This window comes from Vespula vulgaris, chromosome 18 (genome assembly GCF_905475345.1).
Source record: "Vespula vulgaris chromosome 18, iyVesVulg1.1, whole genome shotgun sequence".
Taxonomy (NCBI): domain Eukaryota; kingdom Metazoa; phylum Arthropoda; class Insecta; order Hymenoptera; family Vespidae; genus Vespula; species Vespula vulgaris.
Genome location: NC_066603.1, coordinates 1,340,793 through 1,365,301, shown reverse-complemented (window position 1 = coordinate 1,365,301; position 24,509 = coordinate 1,340,793). Strand labels below are relative to the sequence as shown.

The 24,509-nt window shown below is 34.3% G+C and overlaps 1 protein-coding gene across 9 annotated transcripts in view; it reads left to right on the top strand.

Annotated features, from left to right (window-relative positions):
* The window catches only part of LOC127070480 (lachesin-like), a 143,772-nt gene extending 120,038 nt beyond the window's left edge, over positions 1-23,734 (top strand). For 7 of the 9 annotated variants that reach the window (XM_051008524.1, XM_051008525.1, XM_051008522.1 and 4 more), the window contains one exon: positions 10-8,155. In XM_051008524.1, the coding sequence (XP_050864481.1) occupies positions 10-272 (263 nt within the window). In that variant the 3' untranslated portion in view covers positions 273-8,155. Of the gene's footprint in view, positions 1-9; positions 8,156-23,261 lie in introns of those variants that run through there. The other 2 variants (XM_051008529.1, XM_051008528.1) reach the window with 2 other exon arrangements.
* Positions 23,735-24,509: the final 775 nt, after the last annotated feature.

Genomic DNA, 24,509 nt, shown 5'->3' with positions numbered 1-24,509 from the left:
AATCGACAGATATGGAACTTCCGAAACATACGAAAAAAATTGGCGATCGTCGCGGAGCAGAGGAAGATACGAACGACTCCATAAACGAACGGGATCACAACCTGAATCGCATTTATCAGGGCTCGCTTAGAGAAGCTGGCTCAACTCTGGACCCGTCCGCCGTCGGAGGAGAAGATTCTGCCTCGTCTACCTCCTCTCCTACGGAAAGACGCAGTATCATTCTCTTCTGGATCTTCCTTCATATCGCAACAAATCGACTGTTTGCCGTTTAACGACATAAACCAAATATCAATCAGATAAGAAAAATGGATTAGAGATCGTTTATTCGGTCATATTTTTCATCCGAATTAAACGACGAACTCTGGATTGCGTGTGTGTGTGTGTGTACGTGTACGTGTACGGGTATGTGTGACGATTATCTCGATGGACGACGACGTTCGATCGTTCATAATCTCCGAGAAATCACGAATTTTTATTCTCTTTCTTTTTTCTCTTCTCTCTTTTTTCTCTTTTTTTATTTATTTACTAATGATTATCGAACGATTCGATCACTTATTTATCTCGTCGCGATTATAAAATTACGAAGAAATTACCGCAGACTTTATCGATATTAATATTCATTTAAATTAATTATTATCTCTGGAGAAAAAAGTAGATTAAATCGTGTCGCGTGTAAATTAAATATTTTATCGATATTGTCACTATTTCTCTCTCTCTCTCTCTCCCTCTCTCCCTCTCTCTCTTGTTTTCAATGTTTCATCTATCGATAATTCGTGTTCTCCATTCGTAACTTATTGGTTGTTTCGTTCGTTATCGAATCCCGTGCTAAAGTTATAATTATATCCCCACCGATGTTATCCACTTTATTACATTAGAAGATAAATCGAAAGAAAATTATCGTTCGATTAATATTCAAGGTAAATCGATTGATTTTATTAAATCCGATGTTACTAATCCTTCTTTTTTCTCAGGCTATATGAAGAAAACCGACGGGTCTTCGTCAGTCAGGTACGTTAATTCTCTATAACCCACAATTTTTATTCATAATTAAAAGCAAATATATTATATTCAAATAAAATAAAGTATTAAACTTTCTCTCTCTCTCTCTCTCTCTCTCTCTCTCTCTTTCCCATCGAAAATTCATAACAAAATTTAACTTCCTTTTTCGAATCTAAATGAAGAATTGATTGTCTGACGAAGTAAAAACGATTAGAACGAAACGAAACGAAACGAAAACGAAAGAAAGAAAGAATGAAAAATAAAAGATCGAATTAACGTAAGTAGATATGTGAGCATGTGACGGATAGTGTTATAGAGAGTTAAAAATAAGAAAAAGAAACGAAAAGAAAAGAAAAGAAAAGAAAAGGTCGAAGGTAACGCTAGAGTGTCTCGATGGAAAAATAACGCTCGTCGGGCTTACGCCCGCTGCGGATAGCAGTTTTATTTTCACATAAAAGTGGAAAAATTTCTCGCGGGAGGAAACGAAGCGTAGAACATAGCCCGGGCCCGGATTGATTGTTTTACTACGTGCGCCCCTCGAAATGAACCGCGGGACCGAGTTTGCCGGCGGCGGCAGCTCTCTGTTCCTGAAGTCGAGCACAATTTCGTGGTACTTTAAGATAAATTCTTACGAGAAAGGGAGAGAGACAGAGAGAGAGAGAGAGAAAAAGAGAGAAAGAGAGAAAGTATAAACGAGACGAGAGAAAACTGTACTCACCCTCACCCTCCTCTTTCTCCTCCTCTTTCTCCTTCTCCACCTCCTCCACCTCCTCCTCCTCCTCCTCCTCATTTTTTTTATTGTAAGACATTTCTTTTCCTATCAAAAAGTATCGTTCCAAGGAGTGCCTCGAATTACGAACGGGTTATGTTCTTTATCGATCTTTGTGTTGGTTGATCTTTTAATATACTGGGTGAATGAAATTATATCGATAGAGTAATAATGATAATCATGATAATAATAATAATAATAATAGTAATAATACTAGTAATAATAAATAATGATGATGATGATGATGATGATGACAACGATGTCGATAATTATTATCATTAAATATATAATTCTATCTCCAATTATTTATATCAAAGGTGTTGCTAAATTATATTACATTTGTGTAATATTTGTAATACTACATTTAATTTTATTCATATAGTTCCGCTCGGTGTTAAATTAATGTTATTCTTTTTATAGAGAAAAGGAAATGAAAAAAGGCAACTTCGGAAAAAGGAAATATTATTTGCAATTAAAAATTTATTACACTCCGACAACAACGTTTCTTTTTTTCTTTCTTTTTTGCCTGTTTTCTTTTTTTTTCCTTATGGGAGATGAAAAGAATAAAACAAAAAAAAAAGAAGAAATGGGAGAGGAAAAGAAAAATGTAATAAAAAATATGCCACTCCTCACGTATTATAAAAAATATCGTAAGTTTCTGTTATTTTCTGTTCCTTCTTTTTCTTTTTCTTTTCTCTTTCGTATTCACACGTGTATTCGCATATTCAAGTGTCAAAACATTCTCGTATAAACCGAGTAGAACGAGAGTCGAGAAAGAAGTAAAAATGAATATACATATGTCTATACTATGAAAATAAGATGAAAAAGAAAATAACAGAATATTATTACGTTCTTGTATTTTAAAAGAAATATATTATTATTATTATTATTATTATTATTTGTTTTTTTATTTTTATTTTTATTTTTACTTGCATTTCACGTCTCTTAACGTAATACACTGTACACAAAAAAGAAAACATTTCTAATTTACAAGATGAAGGTTCATGAAAAGATCGAGGTAAACATCGATGTTTCTTTCGCCATTTATAAAGATAAATTTTCATTAGAGAAATATTCTTCTAATACCTCTTGGCGTCAACGTTTACCCGACGCCTTTCCTTTTCTTTCCCTTAAACCTCCTGCGCCATCACCATCGTAGTTTACCACGTAAACGAAACGAATTCCCGACGAGGGAAATGCTCGAGCACGCGGATTTAATCGTGTTTAACGTGGAATCTACTTCTTTTTCTTTTTTCTTTGCTTTTTCTTTTTTTTTCCTCGGTCGCAACGAAAACGCATCCGGTTGAGGCACATTCGCGTGTAACTTCGACAACGTGAATTTCTTCGAAAGGAAGATTTATATACCGATATGTTTTTTCTATGGGTTCACGCGTAAACGTGTAATAGTAATTGTTTTATCTGTAGTATGTTTTATGTATATATATATATATATATATATATATATATATATATATGTATATATATATATATATATCTTTATCTTCTTGCAGTTTTTAATCTTCAAAGGGAAAAAGTAATCTTTCGGAAAATATTTCCTCGATGAAAGATTTCCACGATCTCTCAGTTCGTTTCTCTCCTTTGAGAAAATCAAGATTCCATAAACTATCCATTTGAACTTTCTTATTCAACTTGAACGACGAGAGTTAACGCGAATCGAATCGCTTTTTCTCTTGTAACAATAAGTGATACCTTAGACGATAAAGACAGAGAAAGAAAGAGAGAGAGAGAGAGAGAGGGAGAAGGAGAAAGTTGAGAAGAGATACATTGTTTTAAAAATATATATAATAATACGTTCCAGAGAGAATTTATTTTTATTTATTGTTTATCGCAATCTTTTCTATTTTTCTGTTTTTCTTCTTTTTCTTTCTTTTTTTTCATCTTTTACACTTTTTTAATTTGAAAAACGATCGTTCAAAAGATTCGTGCGTTTCTCGTGGATAAGGAAAGAGAATAATAATAAGAGAGAAAAACGAAAAGAAAACGAAAAAAAAAAGAAAAAAGAAAGAAAAAATGATAAAACGTGTGGCAACGTGCTGATAGTACAATACTTAATAAACAATTTAGTCGTATCCGTTGCTTACGCTTAACTGTTGTAAATAATGTCGAAAATAACATCGGCTTGTCTAATGAGAGAGAAAAAAAGAGAGAAAGAGAGAGAGGAATAAATAGGGAAAGACATAGATAAAAATTGAGAGAGAGAAAAATAATCGTCAAATCTGTACAAACGTACAGAATGAAAGAAAGATTGAAAGTGATAATTTTCAAAATCAATTAAACTCTTTCTCGAAATTTGCTTGGTCTTAAATAATTGATCGTAGATTTATAAGCTACCCTCGCAGTTTTACGACGTGAAAGCTAAACAAAAAAAAAAAAGAAAAAAGCAGAACGAAAACAATTAATCTAAAGAATCTCGAAAAAAAAAGTATAATTTATTTTTAAGATCACTTAGTAGGAACTTTTGGTTCACCCTGTGTATGTATGTAAGTCTTGTTGATGAAAGTTCTTTCCTTCCTTGCTTTTTTCTTTATTTTTTGGCTCTCTCTTTCTCTCTCTCTCTCTCTCTCTCTCTCTCTCTCTCTCTCTCTCTCTCTCTCTCTCTCTTTCTCATGTGTAAATTTACTTCGAAAGCTCATGGAAAAAGAAAAAATAAGAAGAAAAAGAAGAAGAAAAAAGAGAAAGAGAGAGAGAGAGAAAAGAAAAAGAAAAAAGGAGAAAAAAATATGAAGGAATACAAGAAGTAAAGGAAATCGCAGTCCATTAAGACACATTAACGTGCCAAATCTATATACACAAAGGAACGATCAAAGCATTTACGTTCTCTAACGTGTATGGTCGTCTAGTTAAAAGCGGAGATCATTAGACCGTTCTATTGATTTTTCTTGCTTTTATCAAGGCGCTCGCGTATGTCTGTGTTGTGTGTGACTGTACGTTTACTTGGTTGCATGCGTGGATGTGTGTATGCGTATACCTGTGTACCTACCGTGCAGTCATCGACATTAAAAGAAAAAAAAAAAAGAAAAAACGAAAGAAAAATAATAATATTAATAATAATAATAACAATAATAATAATATGACAGATATCATAACAGAATGCAATCAATGATAAATGCAATCAATGACATTCGGATCTTCGATTACGGATTTGCAATATATCATTGAAAAATCATTTAACAGGATTTGTTTCTATGGGGAAAATTTTTTCACGAGAATATTATTATTATTATTAATCAATTGTATCGAATAAATGTTAATCTAACAAATATTATTTGTAAGGATTATTTGTTTAAATATTATCAAAGACTTATATTATTTATAAATTGTTGGATTAAATTGTTACGTTAAAGATTATTATGTCGTAATTCATAGATTGAAGTGGTTGGTTGTTAATGAACGAATCCATCTAATTAAATAATCGATATTCATGTATCAAATACATGATGATAAATAATTCAAGTCGTACAAGTCGTTTTGATAAAATCGAAACGTATTGCTTTCGAATGGATTGAGAACCATAACGAAAGCATAGCCGAATATAACAGACGGTATGAACGTCGAATGTATGAATGGATTCTCGTGATGAGAGAGAGAGAGAGAGAGAGAGAGAGAGAGAGAGAGAGAGAGAGAGAGAGAGAGAGAGAGAGAGAGAGAGAGAGAGAGAGAGAGAGAGGATTTAAGAGTCGATAGATGATCGTTAAACTCATCAATGAGAAATTACTTTGGAAATGGTCATGTATTAACAATGCAACTATGAAACAAGCTTATGAGCTAATATTTTGTTATAAATTTGTGGAAACGTTATCGCGGCATCCTGATTTATCGATCCTTTATACTCTCAACGTATACGTATATACGCAAATGATTATGAAAGTGAGGTAGTGTAAATCATGTTTTATCGGTATTTTTTTATTTTTTTGTTTTTTGAGATTATAAAGTTTGAGATTATAAAGGCTTGAAAGCTATTTCAAAATTTATTTGTATTCCATAATGAAATATATTTCTTTTACGTAATTTTATAATTAAAATATTTCAAAGGATAACGTGAGATATGTCTCTTAATATCTAATGATGAATGACTAATAGAAATCACTTTCATGATCAACCGACTTATATATATGTATCTTCAAAAAAAAAAGAAAACTGTGCGAGTACGAAGAACTTGAAAAAACAGAAAAAAGAAAAGAAGAAAGAAAGAAGAAAGTTTGTCTGTAGATTGTATAAAAAGGTATAAAAGGTTAATTATTATCAAAGAGTTAACGAATTGTTGATCATAGGTGTTGTTCGCGCGAAAGTTATATTAAATTAATATAAAAATGGCAAGAGGAGATGTATTGTATAATGACATCGTATAACTATTAAAAAAACAAAAAAAAAATGACCGTGTGATAAAATATGATATACATATACTATACTATATATATATATATATATATATATATGTCATATTTTATGTGAAAAAATATGTATACTGCATATTACACTTTGGTAAAAACGAATCTAACACGTTATACGTCGTATAAGTGAGAAACCGACGAAAAGAAAAAAAAAAAGATAATTAAATCCCAAAAAATACCCAAATCGGCCTTTTTTTGAATAATCACAAACATCGAAGACGTCATAATGAAAGAGACGATTTTTCATGAAATTTCATTCGTCTCTAAATTAATTATTATGGCTTCGATCGTTTGTTCGAAATAAATAAATAAAAAAAAGGACAAAGAAAAAACACCATAACAAAATAAAAAATGAAAAATTACGCGATTAGGATGACTATGGTACACCGCGAAACGTAAGCACGAAAAAGCACGAGAAACTTTGTGATGCGATCGTATATATAAATATCGTGTATATAAATATATAATATATAATATATATAATATATATAAATATATAATATGCAAAAAAGAGGACAGCTCTTCACACAGTTACACGTATTGCAAAATGTAACAAAATATATTTACCGAAGAAACGCGTCCGCTTCGTTTCGTGATAAGACCAATGTATGACTGTTTAATAATTAAGAATTCAAACAAAAAAAGAAAAAAAGAAACAAACAAACCAAATAAATAAATAAATAAATAAGTAAATAAATAAATAAATAAATTCATATAACATATACCATACGTGAGGATCATCGAAGAAAATAAAAAATAAAATAAAATTGAAATAATTCAAATGAAGGAAAAATGCTTGGAAGCTACGAATAAATTCGTACGAACGCACGTGCGTAGTATATATAAAAAATATGATATATATATATATACTATACACACACATATATATATATATATGTATATATCATAAAATGACATAGACGTGTATATAATTTATTATACATAGGCAAATAAAATAAAGAAAAAAAAAAGAAAAAGAGAATAAGAAGAGTCGAAGAAACGTAATCCGTTAAGAAAAGTGATTAAAACTTTAGTTCTTTCGCGAATAATTTTTGAAACGGATGTTCACTTCCTCTTAATATAATTGTATAATTTTCAGTCGCCAAAGGGGGAACGAAAAGTTTTTAATCCTTCTTACGAAGATCCTGACGCGAAGGATTATTCAAATCTCTAACGCATATCGTGAGAATGAAGGAAAAAGGATAGGGGATGGGGAAAAAAAGAAAACAAGAAAAGAACGAAAATAAAAATAAGAAAGTGGAAACAAATTTTAACATATCTAGAGTCTGACGAAGAATGAAAGAAAGAAGTTAACTACTGCACTTGTGTTTTACCTTTATTTTTTTCTCTTTTTATTATTTATTTATCAGACAAATCGTTATGATCGTGGGCATATCATCAAAAAAAGAAAAAGAAATGAAAATAATATGTGATTGATTAAAATTAATGTCGGACGTTACGGACGATCGTAAGAAAAAAAAAAAGAAAAAGGAAGAAAGAAAGAAAGAAAGCAACGAAGAAAATAAAAAAAAGAAAGAAAAAATCAATGAAAAACGACAGACTATCCACGAAGAAAAGTAAGCGACAAAATGACACGAATTTTTTCAAAACGCATAATCGAATGAAAATAATAATAATAATATGCATAGTAAAAGCCGATAATCGTTCGTGCAGCAAAGAAATAATGAAAATAAAAGAAAAGAAGAACGATCGACAAATTAATTCTTTTTGTTATAATTTATTACGTTGTGTGTGTGTGTGTGTATGTGTGTGTGTGTGTGTGTGTGTGTGTCTGGTGTAAGATGACTAAATAAAAAAAAAGAAAAAGAAATAACCAATTAAAAAAAAGGAGACAAAAGGGAAACGAGTATGATATAAAAATTTTTTCTCGCGTAAACGACAAAATAAAACGAAACGAAACAAAACGAAAAGAGAAAACAAAGTAAAATGAAACAAAGGAAAATGAAAAAAAAAATCGTCTCTTCCTTCGAAGAAAAAGAAAACGTATAAAAATGACGGCGCATTGCACACTGTATAATAATCACGCACGTACATATGTTGCATACGGTATACATACGATTAATCATACGAATGCTTATGCGTCGGTGTAATTAATTATTGTTCTCCTTCCCCTCCCCCTCCCACTCTCCAACCCTTCCATCAACACTACTATCACTGAAACATCACTTCTACCGCAAACATACGATCTCATGTAACATCATTTACGAAAAAGGAAACAAAACTTGTATCAGAAGCGAATTTTCCGATTTATGCCGAAATGTGGCCACGAAATCAGAGGTATATATATATATATACATATGTGTGTGTGTGTGTGTGTGTGTGTATAACGTGTATGTACATATATTATATACACATATACAAATGGAAATAGCAGAGAAATATGGACATCATTTAGCGTGCATTCACATGAATTCAATGTACGAGAATATTCTCTTACATATATATATATATAAAATGTGTATGTGTATATGTATATGTATATACCTATGTATGTATATACATTACGCGTAGTCGAATAAAGAGACAATTACTGTAAATCCTTACTTAATTCTTCCACGACTTCTCATTCTTTTTTTTATATATTAAATCCTAATCAATTTCTATCTCCTATTTCATCGTTATATATCTATCGAATTATTAGATATATTCGGAAAACAATAATGAACATATCGATATCTAATTTATGCGATTACCCTTTTAAGGTAATAAAGTAAATCGCAGCTTTTGCCGTTCTCTCGATATTTGTACGTATACCTATATACTTACACACATACATACACACACATATTTATGTATATATGTACGTGTAGATACGGATATACATGCATACATAAATACGACATACATATGGGTAGCATTGGTGATTATTTAATCTAACGAACTGTTGTAAATCAGAAATTTCGCATTGCCCTGCGCGATACGCCGGAAGTAGACGTACACGAGCGAACAAATCATTATAATGCACAGGACGCGTTCGATTTTCGTTATTTACCGAGTTGTTTGTATTTCGCTTGTTAGGAAAATTAGTAATGATTGCATTGCAATAGTAACAAGACCACGTTAATAATACATTATTTTATTAAGATTTTCTTTTAACAATGTATTTATATACAATTAAATATATAAGTTCCCTATGACAAATAATATATAATACAATGATTATCAAATAAAATGGAATAAAAGAAAATAAAGAAATAAATCTACAAACATACATACGTACATACACACACACATATACATACATAGATACATACATATATATATATATATATATATATATATATAATATATATTAACGTATACGTACTTTAGGAGGCTATATATTCTATAAAATCGTAATTCTCGAGGTTAACTGCAATTCCCGCTACCTGTGGCCTCGGATATGACCTCGATGATTATTCAATTTAATGAGCCATTGTAGACGGCCTCTGAAACGTGACGTTTACACCGCAACCCGTTTCCAGACTTCGATCGGTCGTTCGTGCTTAACGAGTTCGCGAGACTCTCTCTCTCTCTCTCTCTCACGCACACTTCACGTACAAGAGAATGAGAGAAAGAGAGAGAGAGAGAGAGAGAGAGAGAGAGACAGGGAGAGAGAGGCAGAGGTAATACCTATGCCGTTCTCTTTCCATTTCTCTCTCTCTCTCTCTCTCTCTCTCTATCAATCTACCTCTCTTACTAACACTTACACACATCTCTAGAATTTCGATCCGATGACTAGCACGCAACAAGACTCTACAGATAATTAGTAGACACTTCGAATCGAATTAATCCGTGATACGAATTATCTACGTGGACCATTAATTAAGAAGCTAGTCTGTATGTACCTGTGTATATATGTCCTATATACGTCTTCGTATCTATGAGAGAAATATAGACCAAACATAGAACGACCAACGAGAATACACGTTGGAATTGTAAAGGTTCGCTAAATCGTCGATTTCGTTTGAACCGATCGAACGAGGTTTAAAAGAGAAAGGGGATGAAAGAACATCGACTTGTTCACACGAATAGATACACGATCGGTCGATAGGTATATAAGATCGAACTATAGTAAGACGTTTCAAGGCTGATCACGAATGGGCCCAACCAACCTCGGACTCCTTTTTCTTTCTGTCTTTCTTTCTTGCTTTCTTATACACATATATGCTTTTTTTTACTTTTCTCTTTCTCCCTCTCTCTCCTTTCAGTAGCAGCCTCTGGCTAGTACTCAGAAAGAAGGGAGAAAGGGAAGTTAGAAAAAGGGTTGGCTCGTTAATCCAGATCGCTGGTGGAAGAGTAACTGTGGTGGATGAGAAAAAACCAGAGTATGAGAGAAAGAGAGAAAGAGATGTAGGATCCTTTCGATCGTCGATGACGATGAACGGTGGTGTAGTGTTCGATCCGACGAGAAAAGAGAAGTAAAGAGTAAAAAGATAGGACGAGGGGATAAGGAGAAGTAAGGAAGAAGAGAGTGAGTGTGTCGGTCTCCTTTGAAAGAGGAGGGCCGAGGATATTGTAAGTGGCTGCGAATCCTTTATAACTGAGGGAGAACTCGCGGATGGTAGGTAGGTATGGGCGAGCTTGGAATTTTTGATGTAGTAGCAGGCAGATATGAATATCGGAAAGTTCCCAAAGGAATTCCGTAAGGAGGGAATCTGTGGATGTGAGAGAGAGAAAGAGAGAGAGAGAGAGAGAGAGAGGAGAAGAGGAGGAGGAGGAGAAGGAGGAAAAGGTGGCTGGGAAACTAGCTCGACCAACTTTGAGAAATCGTCGAAGAACCGATAAACTTCACGCCAAACAAACAACGCGATCCAATGGACTGATACACCTTTGACTATCGATAAGGTGAGTACGAAAGAGAGAAAGAGAAAGAGAGAAGAGAGAAAAAGAAAAAGATGCTGACGAACTGGTTAGATTTTATCGATGTAGATATATTTCTAAGAGTCTCGACTGCGAAACTTTTTCAAGGGAGAATTTTCTTCCAGGAAAAAAAAATATTTATCTTTTATCGAAGAAATTGATCGTAGAGAAGGTAAAAGAAAATAAATAAAAATAAGTGAAGTTGCATCTCCTTGATAAATTATTAATTAATTGACAAAATCGTAACGTGTACACCGTTAGATTAATTGTGATATAGGTATGTGTACCTTTCTATTTCTATACTTGCTGCTATGCCAATAAAATTTTTCCAACAGTACGGAAAGTTATTTTTCTGCTTGAAAACGTACGCTTACGTTAACCAGTATATTACAATGCAAACGTAAAACGAAATTACGCTCGATTTAGCAATGTCTGTGTATTCAGATATATAGGTTCGTGAGATTTCTATTTTAAATGTCTGTGTATATATGTATATATGTATGTACATATGTATAACTATAATATTGATATATATATATATATATATATATATATTACAATTTTTTAACCAAGTATTAATAGTAGTAAGTAATTTATACAAGATCTATTTAATAAAATGGATAATTAAACGAATTGAAATATATATACACATATATATATCGTACATGAATAGGTAGGTATTTATATATATATATATATATATTCGTGTACGATCAGCTGTAAAATCTTTGAGAGATTTAATTCATATACATATATATACATATATGTACATTTTTCAATAGAATATCGTTCAAACGAAAAATAAAAGCTTCGTGATTTCGATATACTCCAAAAAAAAAAAGGAAAAGGAAAAGAAAAAAAGATACCGATTAAGTTTCAAACTGTATTGTTTTAATTTCATTATTTAACCAACCATTGAAAATATTCGAAGTGCCGTGAATAGATTTCGATTTAACAATCGACGTTTCACCAAACTTTTTTCACATTTATCGTTGAAATACGATTACAAATTTGTATGCGTATTTGTAACCAGAAACATGGGCAAACTGAAAATCCTGCGAGAAAAGGAAAGGAGGAGGAGAAGTAAAAGGAGAAGAACAAGGACAAGAAGAAGAAGAAGAAGGAGAGAGTGCAAACCCGTAGAAGGGTAGGGTAGGTAAAGAGGAACCCTATAGCGAGTTTCGCGCCCTATCGCGAATCTTACCGCACGTGTAAACTCATAAACTGTCAGGTCTCTGCAAGCCCGAGACGAAAATCGTGATACGCGTTAAAACCATTACGATCTTGCGATCCTTTGGAAACGAAAATAACGACACGCCATGTTGGAATATACGTTCAGATATACGTCGTCTCGAAAAAAAGGATAAAAAAGAAAAAAAAAATATATCTACGATCGAGATTAAACAAAGACATTTTTTTCTTTTACAATTTAAAATATCCTTATCTACGTATCCATACGTCTGTTAAAAACGACACGGATGTAAAAGGATAATTATGGCAAAATATATGGAATCTTTTAATAAGTTATTAATTTCTTATTGTACCTGATTATATATAAATCATATTATTATATAATTTTTCGATACGTTGAATATTGTATGTTTTTATAAGAAAAATATGATAAATCGAAGTTTTACGTATGTCTGCTAAAAGACGCACGATGAATACGTATGAATAGACGAGGTATAAAAAATATGAAGAAATATCAAATCTCTTAATGAATAATTTGTATTTTTGAACGATAAATAAATTATATGTTATTATTATTATTTCGTAAAAGTGAATTATTCCACGTAGGTATATTAAAGAATATATTGATGTGCTATATACATACATATACACATGTTATAATTCTCTTTAAAGAAATACATTGAAGATATATCGTAATAATTTAAAAGAAATATTGAACGTATAAAGGACGAACAAACAATCTGAGTAGTCGATATTGTGTCGTAAGTGACATTGCGTTATCGGATTTTCAGGTACAGTCTAACAGGCGATCGTTCGTCGTTTAGAAAACTTTTAATCGACGACTTGCTCAGCTGATCTTCGCTTGATTCCAATCGCGAATAAAATTTATTGGAAAGCAATCGGATAAACGATCGTTGCCGAATCAGATTGGGAGTGTCGAATGTTCAATGGAAATTTCGAAAACGATTTTAATGAAACCTATATATATATATATATATATATATATATATATATATATATATATGTACACATACATGTATGTATACAATATATATGCGCATTCCATTTATTTTTTCTTTCTTGGTGGAAACAAAAGACGTAAAAAAACGGATATAAAACAAAATAAATAAATAAACAATAAAATAAAAAAAAAGAAATGTACGTGGGTGATAATTTGATTTGAAATATAGATCGATTTTAGGACACGGCGTATCTCTTTTAAAGTTCAACGCTTGATTTGAAGAGTTCTCTTCGATGTGACACCAACGGAACGAAACCGTCCAACTTTCGAAAGGCAAATATCCGCTTTAATCGAAACGAACTTGGAACGGTTTACTCGTCTAAAGAGAACGACGGAGAGAGAGAGAGAGAGAGAGAGAGAGAGAGAGAGAGAGAGAGAGAGAGAGAGAGAGAGAGACACAGAAAAGAGTAGGAGACAGTATTTTTAATGAAAGGATCTCACGGAAACGAGAGGAATTATTTTATTTTCAAATTCGAAAAACTTGGTTAACAACGTTACATTTATAAACGTAACGAGAATATTGTTAACTAATAGAAATCTTTTTTTATTTAACACGATCTATACAATGTTATATTTAGAAAGCATTAACCTATAGTGACAATCGGTCATTGATCCTTCCTTTGCCATCGATTTCGTAATATATATAGTTAGATGTTACGATCTAAAAAAATCTTATACATACATACATATATATGAAATATAGTGAATTAATATCAATTTATAAATTATATAAATCTTAAAATAAGGTAGGAAAAAAAGAATCATATACAGAATTATGATTTTGAAAGTTAACGAAGATAAGAAAGAATACGTTCGTGCGGATAAGATAATTAGTCAAAGAGAGATAATTTTGTAGACGAATTAGCCTACTTTAGTTCTAGAGGTTCGCGATCTGTACGCGATCGTAAAGTGCGGTTCGCCGTAGCTGGCGTCGCGTTAATCAATTTCATTGAGTATCCGATTTCGGGCGGGCCAGGTGCGGTGTCGGTCTGCGTAAACCTGATCAAACGATGCCACCGTGAGCCAGGCTTCGCGTTCATGTTATTAATTGGGCTCCGCATAACACAGCAATAACATTAGCGAAATAATATAATAACACTATCGGCACTCGACCACCATCCTCGACCACCAATGAAAGCCAACGAAATTTAGCGTCGATCTATACCAGCGAACATTTGCATAATGCCTCCTGCATTTACCCCTGCGCTTCGCTTTATTAAAACTCAAAAGGTCACCCTCTCTCTCTCTCTCTCTCTCTGTCTGTCTCTCTTTCACTCCCTGTCTCTCTCTCTCTGTCTATCTCTTTCTTTTTGTTTTTATTAGATCTTATCGTTCAACGATCTTCTCTATGAAAATAATAATAGGAACAAAAAAAAGGAAATAAAATAAAAAGAAGGAAGAAAAGAAGTAAACCAAAGAAAATATCTCAGAAAGAAATAATAATTATGAAGTATGCAAATATAACGTCGGATCTATCGAAAAAGGAATATCATTGAAAAAACAAGAAGACTAAAAAACGATAATAAATTTTGCATAGAATATTGCAATGCTTTCGATTCCATATTTCGATAATGCAATAATAAACAAGTAACATATTACATATTAGAATAGATATAGCTCGATGTAACTCGAAAAAGTAGAGATTTTAAGTAGAATTACGTCGAATAAAAATAACATTATATCTATTCGATTCGATCGTTCGCGCGATATGTAATACATCCTTCGTGTATTTTCTAATCGAAGGGAACGGTCATTTTTCAAAAAGTTCCAAAGCGAATTTGAAAGATTTGAGAGAAATATTGGCAGACGTAGGAAACAAAGAAGAAGATAATCTTGAAGGTCCCTGAGGAAGAGAAGACTCGAAGAGAAGGAGATAGGAGAGATAGATAGAATAGATATTTATCTATCTGTCTAGCTATCTGTCTGTCTGCTTGTCTATCTGTCTGTCTGTTCGTTGATGATGCTGGAAAGAGATATACGTATGTATACTCTATCTCGCACTCACACTCGCTAAATCGGACACGGAGGTACGTTTGTGCGGTGGAACGGGAATAGAGGGGTGGGTGGAGGGATGAAGGGGAAGGGGTAGGGTGGTGAAAGAGGAGAGGAGGGGAAGAGGAGTGGTCGGAGTTGGGGTAGAAGCGAGTATGGGTTTTAATTATTTCCACGAGATGAGATTTCGCCACGGTGGCTAGTATTGAGCGTTAGTCCGGTGTAAATTCCAGGATCCCGGGCTAATCGGCATAATTCCACGGAATCCGTAATGGACTTTGGAATGGGTGGGACGTTAGTGAACGCTGGGGCTAGCAACACCCACCTCGCACCCCACGAAAGAGAGGGGTGAAAGAGGGTGAGTGCCTTCCGCTTTTACACCACCGATCCTACGGCACACCATTGTCCTCTGTCTCTCTACCATCTATTCGCCATCTCTTTCTCTCTAATTCTCTTTCTCTCTGTCCGTCTTTCTCTTTCAGATACACACATATACACAGTAGCCTCTTCTTCGGTCCCACTTTACTTGCACGGCAAATTAGATCTTCCCAACGTTGACCAACTTTAAAGGGCTTAACGCAATAGATTTACCAATCGTAGAGAAAATCTGACCGCGAAAGATCGGTTGGTTTTCGGCGTTGGCTCGTAACACGTAGGTATATACTATTTTATAGATAATTCCAACGATTAAGATGCGTTAAATACGATAAATACTGCGACTAATTACCTTTCAAAAATAAAAGTACATATATATATATATATGAAGAAAGAGAGGAAGACAAACAGATAAACAAGACAAACAAGGAAGGAAGAAAGAAAGATAAAAAAGGAGGAAAGGAAAACGATGTTATAGGAAGAGACGTTTGAAAATCAGCTTTCCGAAGTTTGTCTGGTCTCGCTCGTTAGCGAGGTTTCCTCGTCCGAAGAGACAACAAACGTGAGAGTAAAAGAGGAAGAGAAAGAGAGATAGATAGACAGATAGACAGAGAAAGAGAGGAAGAGAGATAGATACAGCAGTCAGGCACGTATGTAGGTAACAACTAACCTTTCCCCCTCTACTCCTCCTTTCGTACTTCTTCAACCCTATCACGGTTTCTATCCACACATTGTTCAGGAACGAATAGGAACAGGACCGTATACCACAAGGAGAGGGACTGACTATAGAATAGGAGTCTCGTCGTCGAACGTGTAGCAGTAGACTTGGACAAGTAGTAGACTTGGACAGTTCGACCGGCAACGTTCGATGCTAATGAAATTCCAACGTTTCTCGGTCGCTTTCGCGGATCGCGTAATCGTTTCAACTGACTACTGACTCTCTCTCTCTCTCTCTCTCTCTTTCTCTCTCTCTCTCTCTATTTCTATCTATATGTCTTTCTCTCTGTCTTTCTCTATCTTGTTCTCTCTCTCGTTTTATCTCATTTTATCTCTGTCTAGCTAGTATTCGACTCACTGGCCCAGCTTGACCTTCTCGAATCGACTCGACTCGACTCGACTCGACTCGACTCGACTCGAGTCGACTAGAATCGACTCGACTAGAATCGACTCGACGAAGTCACACACCGAACACGATCGACAACCACTACTATTACTATTACTACTACTACTACTATTCGTTCAAATCCGAATCGAGAGAGAGGGAAAGAGAGACTGAAAGAAGCTCGATTTCCAGTCGGAAGCGCGGCCCAGCTCTGAAACGTAGATGGAATTTTAGAGACGTATTTTCTCTCGTCCGTCTGTCGATCCCTCCGATCATTTTTCTATTTCTTTTCTCCTCTCTCGCAATTAGTACTGATTTCTTTCTATTTTTTACTTTTTTCTTTCTTTTTTTTATCGCTTCTTTCATTACCCCTCCTCATGCTCAACCCTCTCTTGAAGAAAATATCGAACGGACGTCAAAGCGTTTAATTTGTTAAATCGTTCAGGAATATTTTTGACAGAGATCAAAATTAAATTTATTCGTACGTATACGTATACATTTTTATCAGACATAAGAAATTAAATTCATGTAAAATCCTTGTAAAAAATATGTATGTTCCTCTGTATAAATTTTCAAATGTATATACGTGTATACATATACCCATATATATCTACAAACACACACACATATACTATTCTATCCTATCCCATCCTATCCATCGATATAAAATCAGACTGAATCTGAATAATTTCAAGAGAATCTTTTTGGATTCGTAAAAAAGTCTGGGCATGTAACTATACATATAGATAGATATAGATAGATAGATAGATAGATAGATAGATAGATAGATAGATAGATAGATAGATAGATAGATAGATAGATAGATAGATAGATAGATAGATAGATAGATAGATAGACAGACAGACAGACAGATAAATAGATAGATGGATAGATACTATCCTAGTTACTACATACATTTACCAAGATTCTTCCTTGAATAATTTACATTCGCTCCAGTTTTAGTAGTACGATAATGCGGGAGAACTCTGAAACAAAGTAGAGAACCGTGAATAGCGAGAGGGTAAAATAAGAAGAAAAAGTAGAAGAGGAAGAAGAAGAGCATGCAGAAGAGGATGAAGAAAAATAAAAAGAATAAGAACAAGAAGACGAAGAAGAAGAAGAAGAAGAAGAAGAAAACGGTTTAGAAGGCACATAATCCTTGGGTGCTTTCGGTAATTGATCGGCGAAAGGATTCGTTGGCTTTGCCCAACGCGCTATCTTCGGAGACTTCATTGCGTACGCACCGAACTATGAACAGTTTGCTGAAAGTTAAAGGCACTTATCGACGACGGCATATCTCCGCCGAGTTTAATCTACCTTGGAATCTAGGTTTCCTTCGAGGAACAGTCTCTCTCTCTTTCGCGAGACACTCATTTCCTTCCACCGTCTGTACCCGATTACCACCCGGGAATGTTTATTAAATCCGGCTGTGACTCCTTCTTTCCAAACCCCCAACCACCCTTACTACCCAGAAAGAAAGAAAGAAAGAAAAAAGAGAGAGAGAGAGAGAGAGAGAGATCACCTACCTTTATTGCTACCTCCTCTCTGATTCTCCTCGATTAAAAGCTTCACTTCGGGGATTCGATCATTCGATTCTTTCTTTTTTCTCTTTCTCTCTGTTTTTTCCTTTTATTTATTTATTTTTTTTTTTGCTCTCTTTTCTTTTTTCTTCTCCCTTTTTTCATACCGTTTTTCTTAAATTTTCGAAACTCGTCTTTTTGATTTTTTTCTAGTTCTCAAACACAACTTCTCATCAATTGCATTTATCGTATTTATTATAATGAAGTCGACTTTTTGTGTAGCATCGACGTAACTGTATTTGAAGGAGTAATGATATCGATATATATATATATATATATATATATATATATATATACACACATATATATAACGTTACGACAGACAGGAAATTCGAAACTGTCATAAGCGGGAAATTCGAATGTTGATGAGAGAAAAAGGAAGGAAGACAGAAAGAAGGAGAAAGCACGCTCGCACGAGAGAGAGAGAGAGAGAGAGAGAGAGAGAGAGAGAGAATGAAATAATTAGAGCTCTTTAGCAACGTCATCGACGATGGCTAGGCGTTGCATCGCGTTGTACGAAATTCATTATACTTTCCTTTTTCTTTTCGTAAAATAAAAAAAAAATGAAAGTAGGTATGCATAGCTGAAGCTGGGATAGAAACTTTTATTCGATGGTAGAGAAACGACAGGGGATTGAAAATTTTCTGGGAAAATTTGTTCTATTTTCCTTCGTCGAATAAAACGACAGAGAGAGACAGAAAAAGATAGAGAAAGAGAGAGAGAGAGAGAGAGAGACAGAGAGACAGAGAGAGAGAGAGAGAGAGAGAGAGAGAGAGACAGTCCTAAGAGAAGTTAGCGTAACTGGTGCGTATTAAATCGCACGCGTTCCGCTTGGTTTAGCTCGGTGGTCTCTGCAACGACGCAAACTTGACACTGGTCCCTTCCGTTTACATTCGCTTTGCGTTCTTCCACCCAGAGTCGAGAAAGAGAGAGAGAGAGAGGGAAGGAGTAAGATAGAAAGCAACTTCGAACCAATTGCGGCACGCAAAGCAAACTGCTAATACATTCACGAACGTTATTTAAACGAAAGAGAGAGAGAGAGAGAGAGAGAGAGAGAGAACGTTTAGAGAACAATTTTCAATCGTATTCAATCGTAAGATCTTGGGTCTGACCTTTACATGACTAACATATATATTATGTATTATATTTATATATATGTATGTATGTATGTATGTATGTATGTATATATATATGTACGTATGTATGCATGTATATTGATTATATCTTAACCCTGATTCCCTGAGTCGATAAACGATTCAAGGAAACTGGAACGTTTGCGAAAGAGAAAGAGGTAAAGGGAGAAAAGAGACAGAGAGAATATTAATGCATTGTTGAAAAATTTGTTAAACTTTGAAAACTGGAGACTATAAGTATTATCGTTAATTATATATATATATTTGTATGTATGTATGTATGTATGTATGTACGTACGTACGTATGTATGTATGTACGTATGTATGTAGTATATGATCATGAATTTTTTAATAAAAAATTTCGTTCAATAAAATATTTCGAATGGGTAGAATTTTTTTACATGCTAGAACCACAGGCAAGATAGTTTGAAAATTAAAATTAAAAAAAGAAATTGGAGAAAGAACGTCGTTGATGCTTCGATGCTTTTGATTAAATTGATCTTGAAAATATGATGCATCTGATGTGTTTTGGGTTTAATAATTTCTTATAACAATTTGAGAAACACGTGCATGAGAGAAAGAGAGAGAGAGAGAGAGAGAAAGAGAGAGAGAGAGAGAGAGAAAAGAAGAGAGAGAACAGAAGTTGACAAGATAATAAAAATAGAAATATGTCTACAAAGAAAGTAATACATAATTTAGAGATATTTACATAAATAAAATGCAATGTCCTTATTTTTTTTTTCTTCTTTTCCCATTCATTCTACAGGATCTTCAATTAGTTTCTTTAGCTTATACTAATACGTTTACAATAACAAAACGAATGAACGGTTCGATTAGAAACTTTCATCGCACTTGTACGAGAATTGATATTACCGAAGAGTATCGATTTTAATTATGATATACCATCCCACCCCCTCCTCCTTTCTTTTTCTCTCTCTTTTTCTATCTCTCTCTGAGAAAATTACTCTGTTGAGCTTTTAATAAAATTTTCTCTTCTCGTCGAAACGCTCCCGATGAGAGTTCGATCGAGTAACGATGATAAAGACGCGCTATCGTTCACAACAAAAGGTTTCTCTTCTATACATACAAATGCGCGCACACACACCCACAATACGTATGTATATGGTATGTACATAAAAAAGAGAACTATCGTTGTCTCAGGAACGTTGTAACATTATTTCAAGCAAAGTAGATACTAAGGAGGGGGCAAAAAAGAAAAGAAAAAAAAAATAGAAAAATAGAAAAAAGAAATAGAAGACGAGATATGATAAAGAAATAGAAAAAGATTCTTCTTATATTAGAACAAAAAAATTCATTCGTAGTTTATCGAGGGATATTAAACTAAAATTTCCTTTATTAGTCTCTAAGAATATTATAATGAAATAGATAGATAGATAGATACGTAGAGAGAGAGAGAGAGAGAGAGAGAAACGTTAACACTTGTATTTAGACGCGGATTCGCGAACGATCTTCGAGGCTACCCGCGTGGCTCACATGCCGACAAAGGATCCTTTGTTCACTATGATCGTATCCTGTGACCGACAAACTACGGCGTTGCTTGCTCTCTGTACTCGAACGAGAGAGTGACAGAGACAAAGAGAGAGAGAGAGAGAGAGAGAGAGAGAGAGAGAGAGAGAGAATATGAGGAGTCTCTCTCTCTCTCTCTCTCATACGGGCTTGTATACACATACAATTAGACATTTACACGGTCACACGAAGCTGAGTGACGACCAATACTGGTGTACGGCTGCCTAGGCTGTCTTTGACGTATTCACTGTTACAATGCCAGGTTCTACGCCTTTGAAGCTTCGTCGTAGGTAACGTCGCTCGTACTTCCCTATATATACTATGCAATGTCTGTGTGTGTGTATGTGCACCGCGTACGTACGACCACGCGAAACTGCACTCGGCATCAAAACGATAATGGAACCTAACGTATGATATATATATATATGTGTGTGTGTGTGTATGTATGTATTATATATGCATGTATATATATATATATATGTATATATGTAACTGAGAGAAAGAGAGAGAGTGACAGAAAGAGAAACAACGAGCATGAAACAACGAGTATGTAAATCGACCGTCCCTTTATACGTCAACCTTTTGGACACTCGAAACAGCAGAAATAAATTCGATCAAAAAAAAACTAATGATTTTTATTAGTTTCAAGAACGTCTCTATTAACTTCGAGTAGTCAAAGTCGGACACTGGTCGGACGCTAAGCAAGTAGTCGTAACGTTGCACTTCACGTATTGAAGTTTTTAAAGTAGTAATACTCGCGCTTTTCTCCGACGAGGTTTTTCAATGGTTACTTACAAGCATCGTCGACAGAGATTATTTATAAAATATAATACTTGAGTGTTCCCCTTCTATGGGAATTGATTATATAGGATGTTTCGACGTTCGTAGATATTTTTTATTTTAAAAAAGAAAAAAAGAACAAATAGAATTTCGTTCATTAAATTTTGTATATTTATGACAGAGTCTTTTGGATACTTAATTGTTAATTGGATCGCGTATCTATTTTCTTTTTTTCTTTTTATTTTAAAGTGAAGAAGAAACAGGATTAATAAATCTTTGATTTTCTGATAAATTACGATATATTTCATTCCTCCGATCTACAGCGCGTTGTGTATATTAACGATATTAAACCTTCTACCATTTTTCTTGGTACTAAAACCCGCCAAACTTTTTAATAGTTAAAAATTGTCAGTATCGTTTAGAGGAAATATTTATAAATAATTGAAGTGACAAACTTCGATCAGATAAGTTTAAAATCAACGAGCATGGATCACAGGTCACGTCATATCGATCGATCGATCGATCGAGCAATCGTTCAATCAATCGATCAATTAATCCATCGATCGATCGATCGATCGATTGATAATCGTGATATACTATTAGTTTAGAAGTTCCTTCAGATTCATCGAGAGCATCGATCCGTCAATATATTTCGACTCGGCCGCGCAGCCCGGATGAATGACCCGTGCGCGACATCGTGCCGTTGATTGCGCTTTTCCAACAAATCCAATTTAAATATTATCCTCCGATCGAAAAGCGACGGAGTGAAGGTCTCTGTGTGCGTGTCTCTCAATCCATCTGTGTGTCTACGTGTGTATACGCGCGCACGTGTGTTCGTTGCACCACGCGTTGCCTTCTAAAAATAGAGAAAAATATTGAACAGAGAGAAAAAAAAGAGATAGAGAAAGAGAGAAAGAGAAAGAAACTGAGAAAAATGAAGAACAAACAAAGCGTTACACAAACGATTTAGCGATATTTCTCGCTATCACGGCGTTAGAACTCGACGAGCTAATAATGCGCTACGAGCAATCGAATTCCGAGATTATTGCCAACGAGACGATTATCGAAAATCGTTTCTATTGTCCTATTCGTTCCTTTCTAAAATGTATCCAAAAATTTCCAAGATCGATTACGAACGTCACTATAAGAGATATCAATGTCGAATTAATAACATTTTTTATGTCCGCAAATATCTTTTGTATTCGGAACTCGTTTCATTAGTTAAGTCATTTCTAAATAATGCTAAACAAATTAAAAATTGACAAGTTTTCCTATCTCGATTTTAGCAGAATGTGCATATTACGTATTCGCTTGAAATCCGGCTGATCATTGTACGAGCGTGACTACTCAAACATCTTGCTTCTTCTGACATAAGAGTTGTACTGTTTGAAAAACAATCTCATTAATATTAAAAGGATATTAACGAGTTAATTGTCGAATAAATAAAATGAAAATTCGTTTGTAATTAATATTTAACGAATACGATACATTATTTATACGTCGTTTATTATTTCCAGGAAACATTACACTGATATTAAGGGAAAGGATAATACGATATTAAGGGAAAGGAAAATGGAAAGAAAGGAAAAGAAAAAGAAGAAAAAGAACAGACAAAAAAAGAGCAAAAAATCCGTGGGAACAAAAATTGGAGCATTGAAGCTGCCAACGGACCTACCAACGGCGTTAAAATCAATCGATAGAAAAAAAAAGAAGAGAGAAGAAGAAAAAAGAAAGAAAGAAAAGAAAGAAAGAAACGATCGCGAATATTGTTAATATATTTTAATCGATCGATTGTGTTTTAGACGAACACACGCGATTTCCTCGCGATCGTTAAATCGAGACTCCGCGCTATATGTCCCGAGAATTCAACGTATACCTAATTTAGTTTCGGCCACGGTTACGCGTGCGTATCTATATCCCATTTGTATTCTGTGTATTACGAAATGGAGAAGGACGCGAGGGGATATACGGTAGCACGGGAAATCGCGTTCCCATATCCGGCAATATCATATCCGTCAGACAACTCGACGTGTTTCTCTCGGGCACGAGCCAAATCTATGTTACGCGTGTCTTCCGCGTCATCGGAATCGTCCGTTTTTAGTTTTGTTTCTTCTTTATCCGCAAATCAATTCGATTTATTTTCTTCTTTTAATATCTATCCTTTTCTTTCACTCTAAATTGTAAATTAAAATTTCTCTTCGTCTCTCTCTCTCTCTCTCTCTCTGTTCTTTTTTCTTTTTTTCTCTCTTTTCTTTTTAATATCTCAACAAACCTTATTATTCGTTGCACGACTTTATATCAATGATATTATCCCGAATTATCGGATATCGCGTTTACGTCGGAAAGGAAAAATGACTTTTTCGAAAAACGAGAAACAAAAATGGAAATAAAAATTAACGAAAGGAAAAAATGGAAGAAATAGAAGAAACGATATCGTTGCACAGAGAAATAACGCAGCAGCAGCAGCAGCAGCAGCGGCGGCGATAGGAGCAACAGCAGGCGGACTCATCGAGAGAGGCTAATTAGCTCGGCGATGCGCGGAAATTGTACGATGTCGATTAGGATCGAGAGAGAGACAGAGAGAGAGAGAGAGAGAGAGAAGGATAGATAGATAGAGAGATTGTAATTAACGGCGATATCATTAAATATTCGAGGTGTAACGCGATATCGAAGTCGTTTAAATCGCTTTCGCGCAATCGAGGAAACTGAGGAGGATATCGTCATTAATTAACGAGTATTTAAACGATCGTTTGAAAAAACTATTT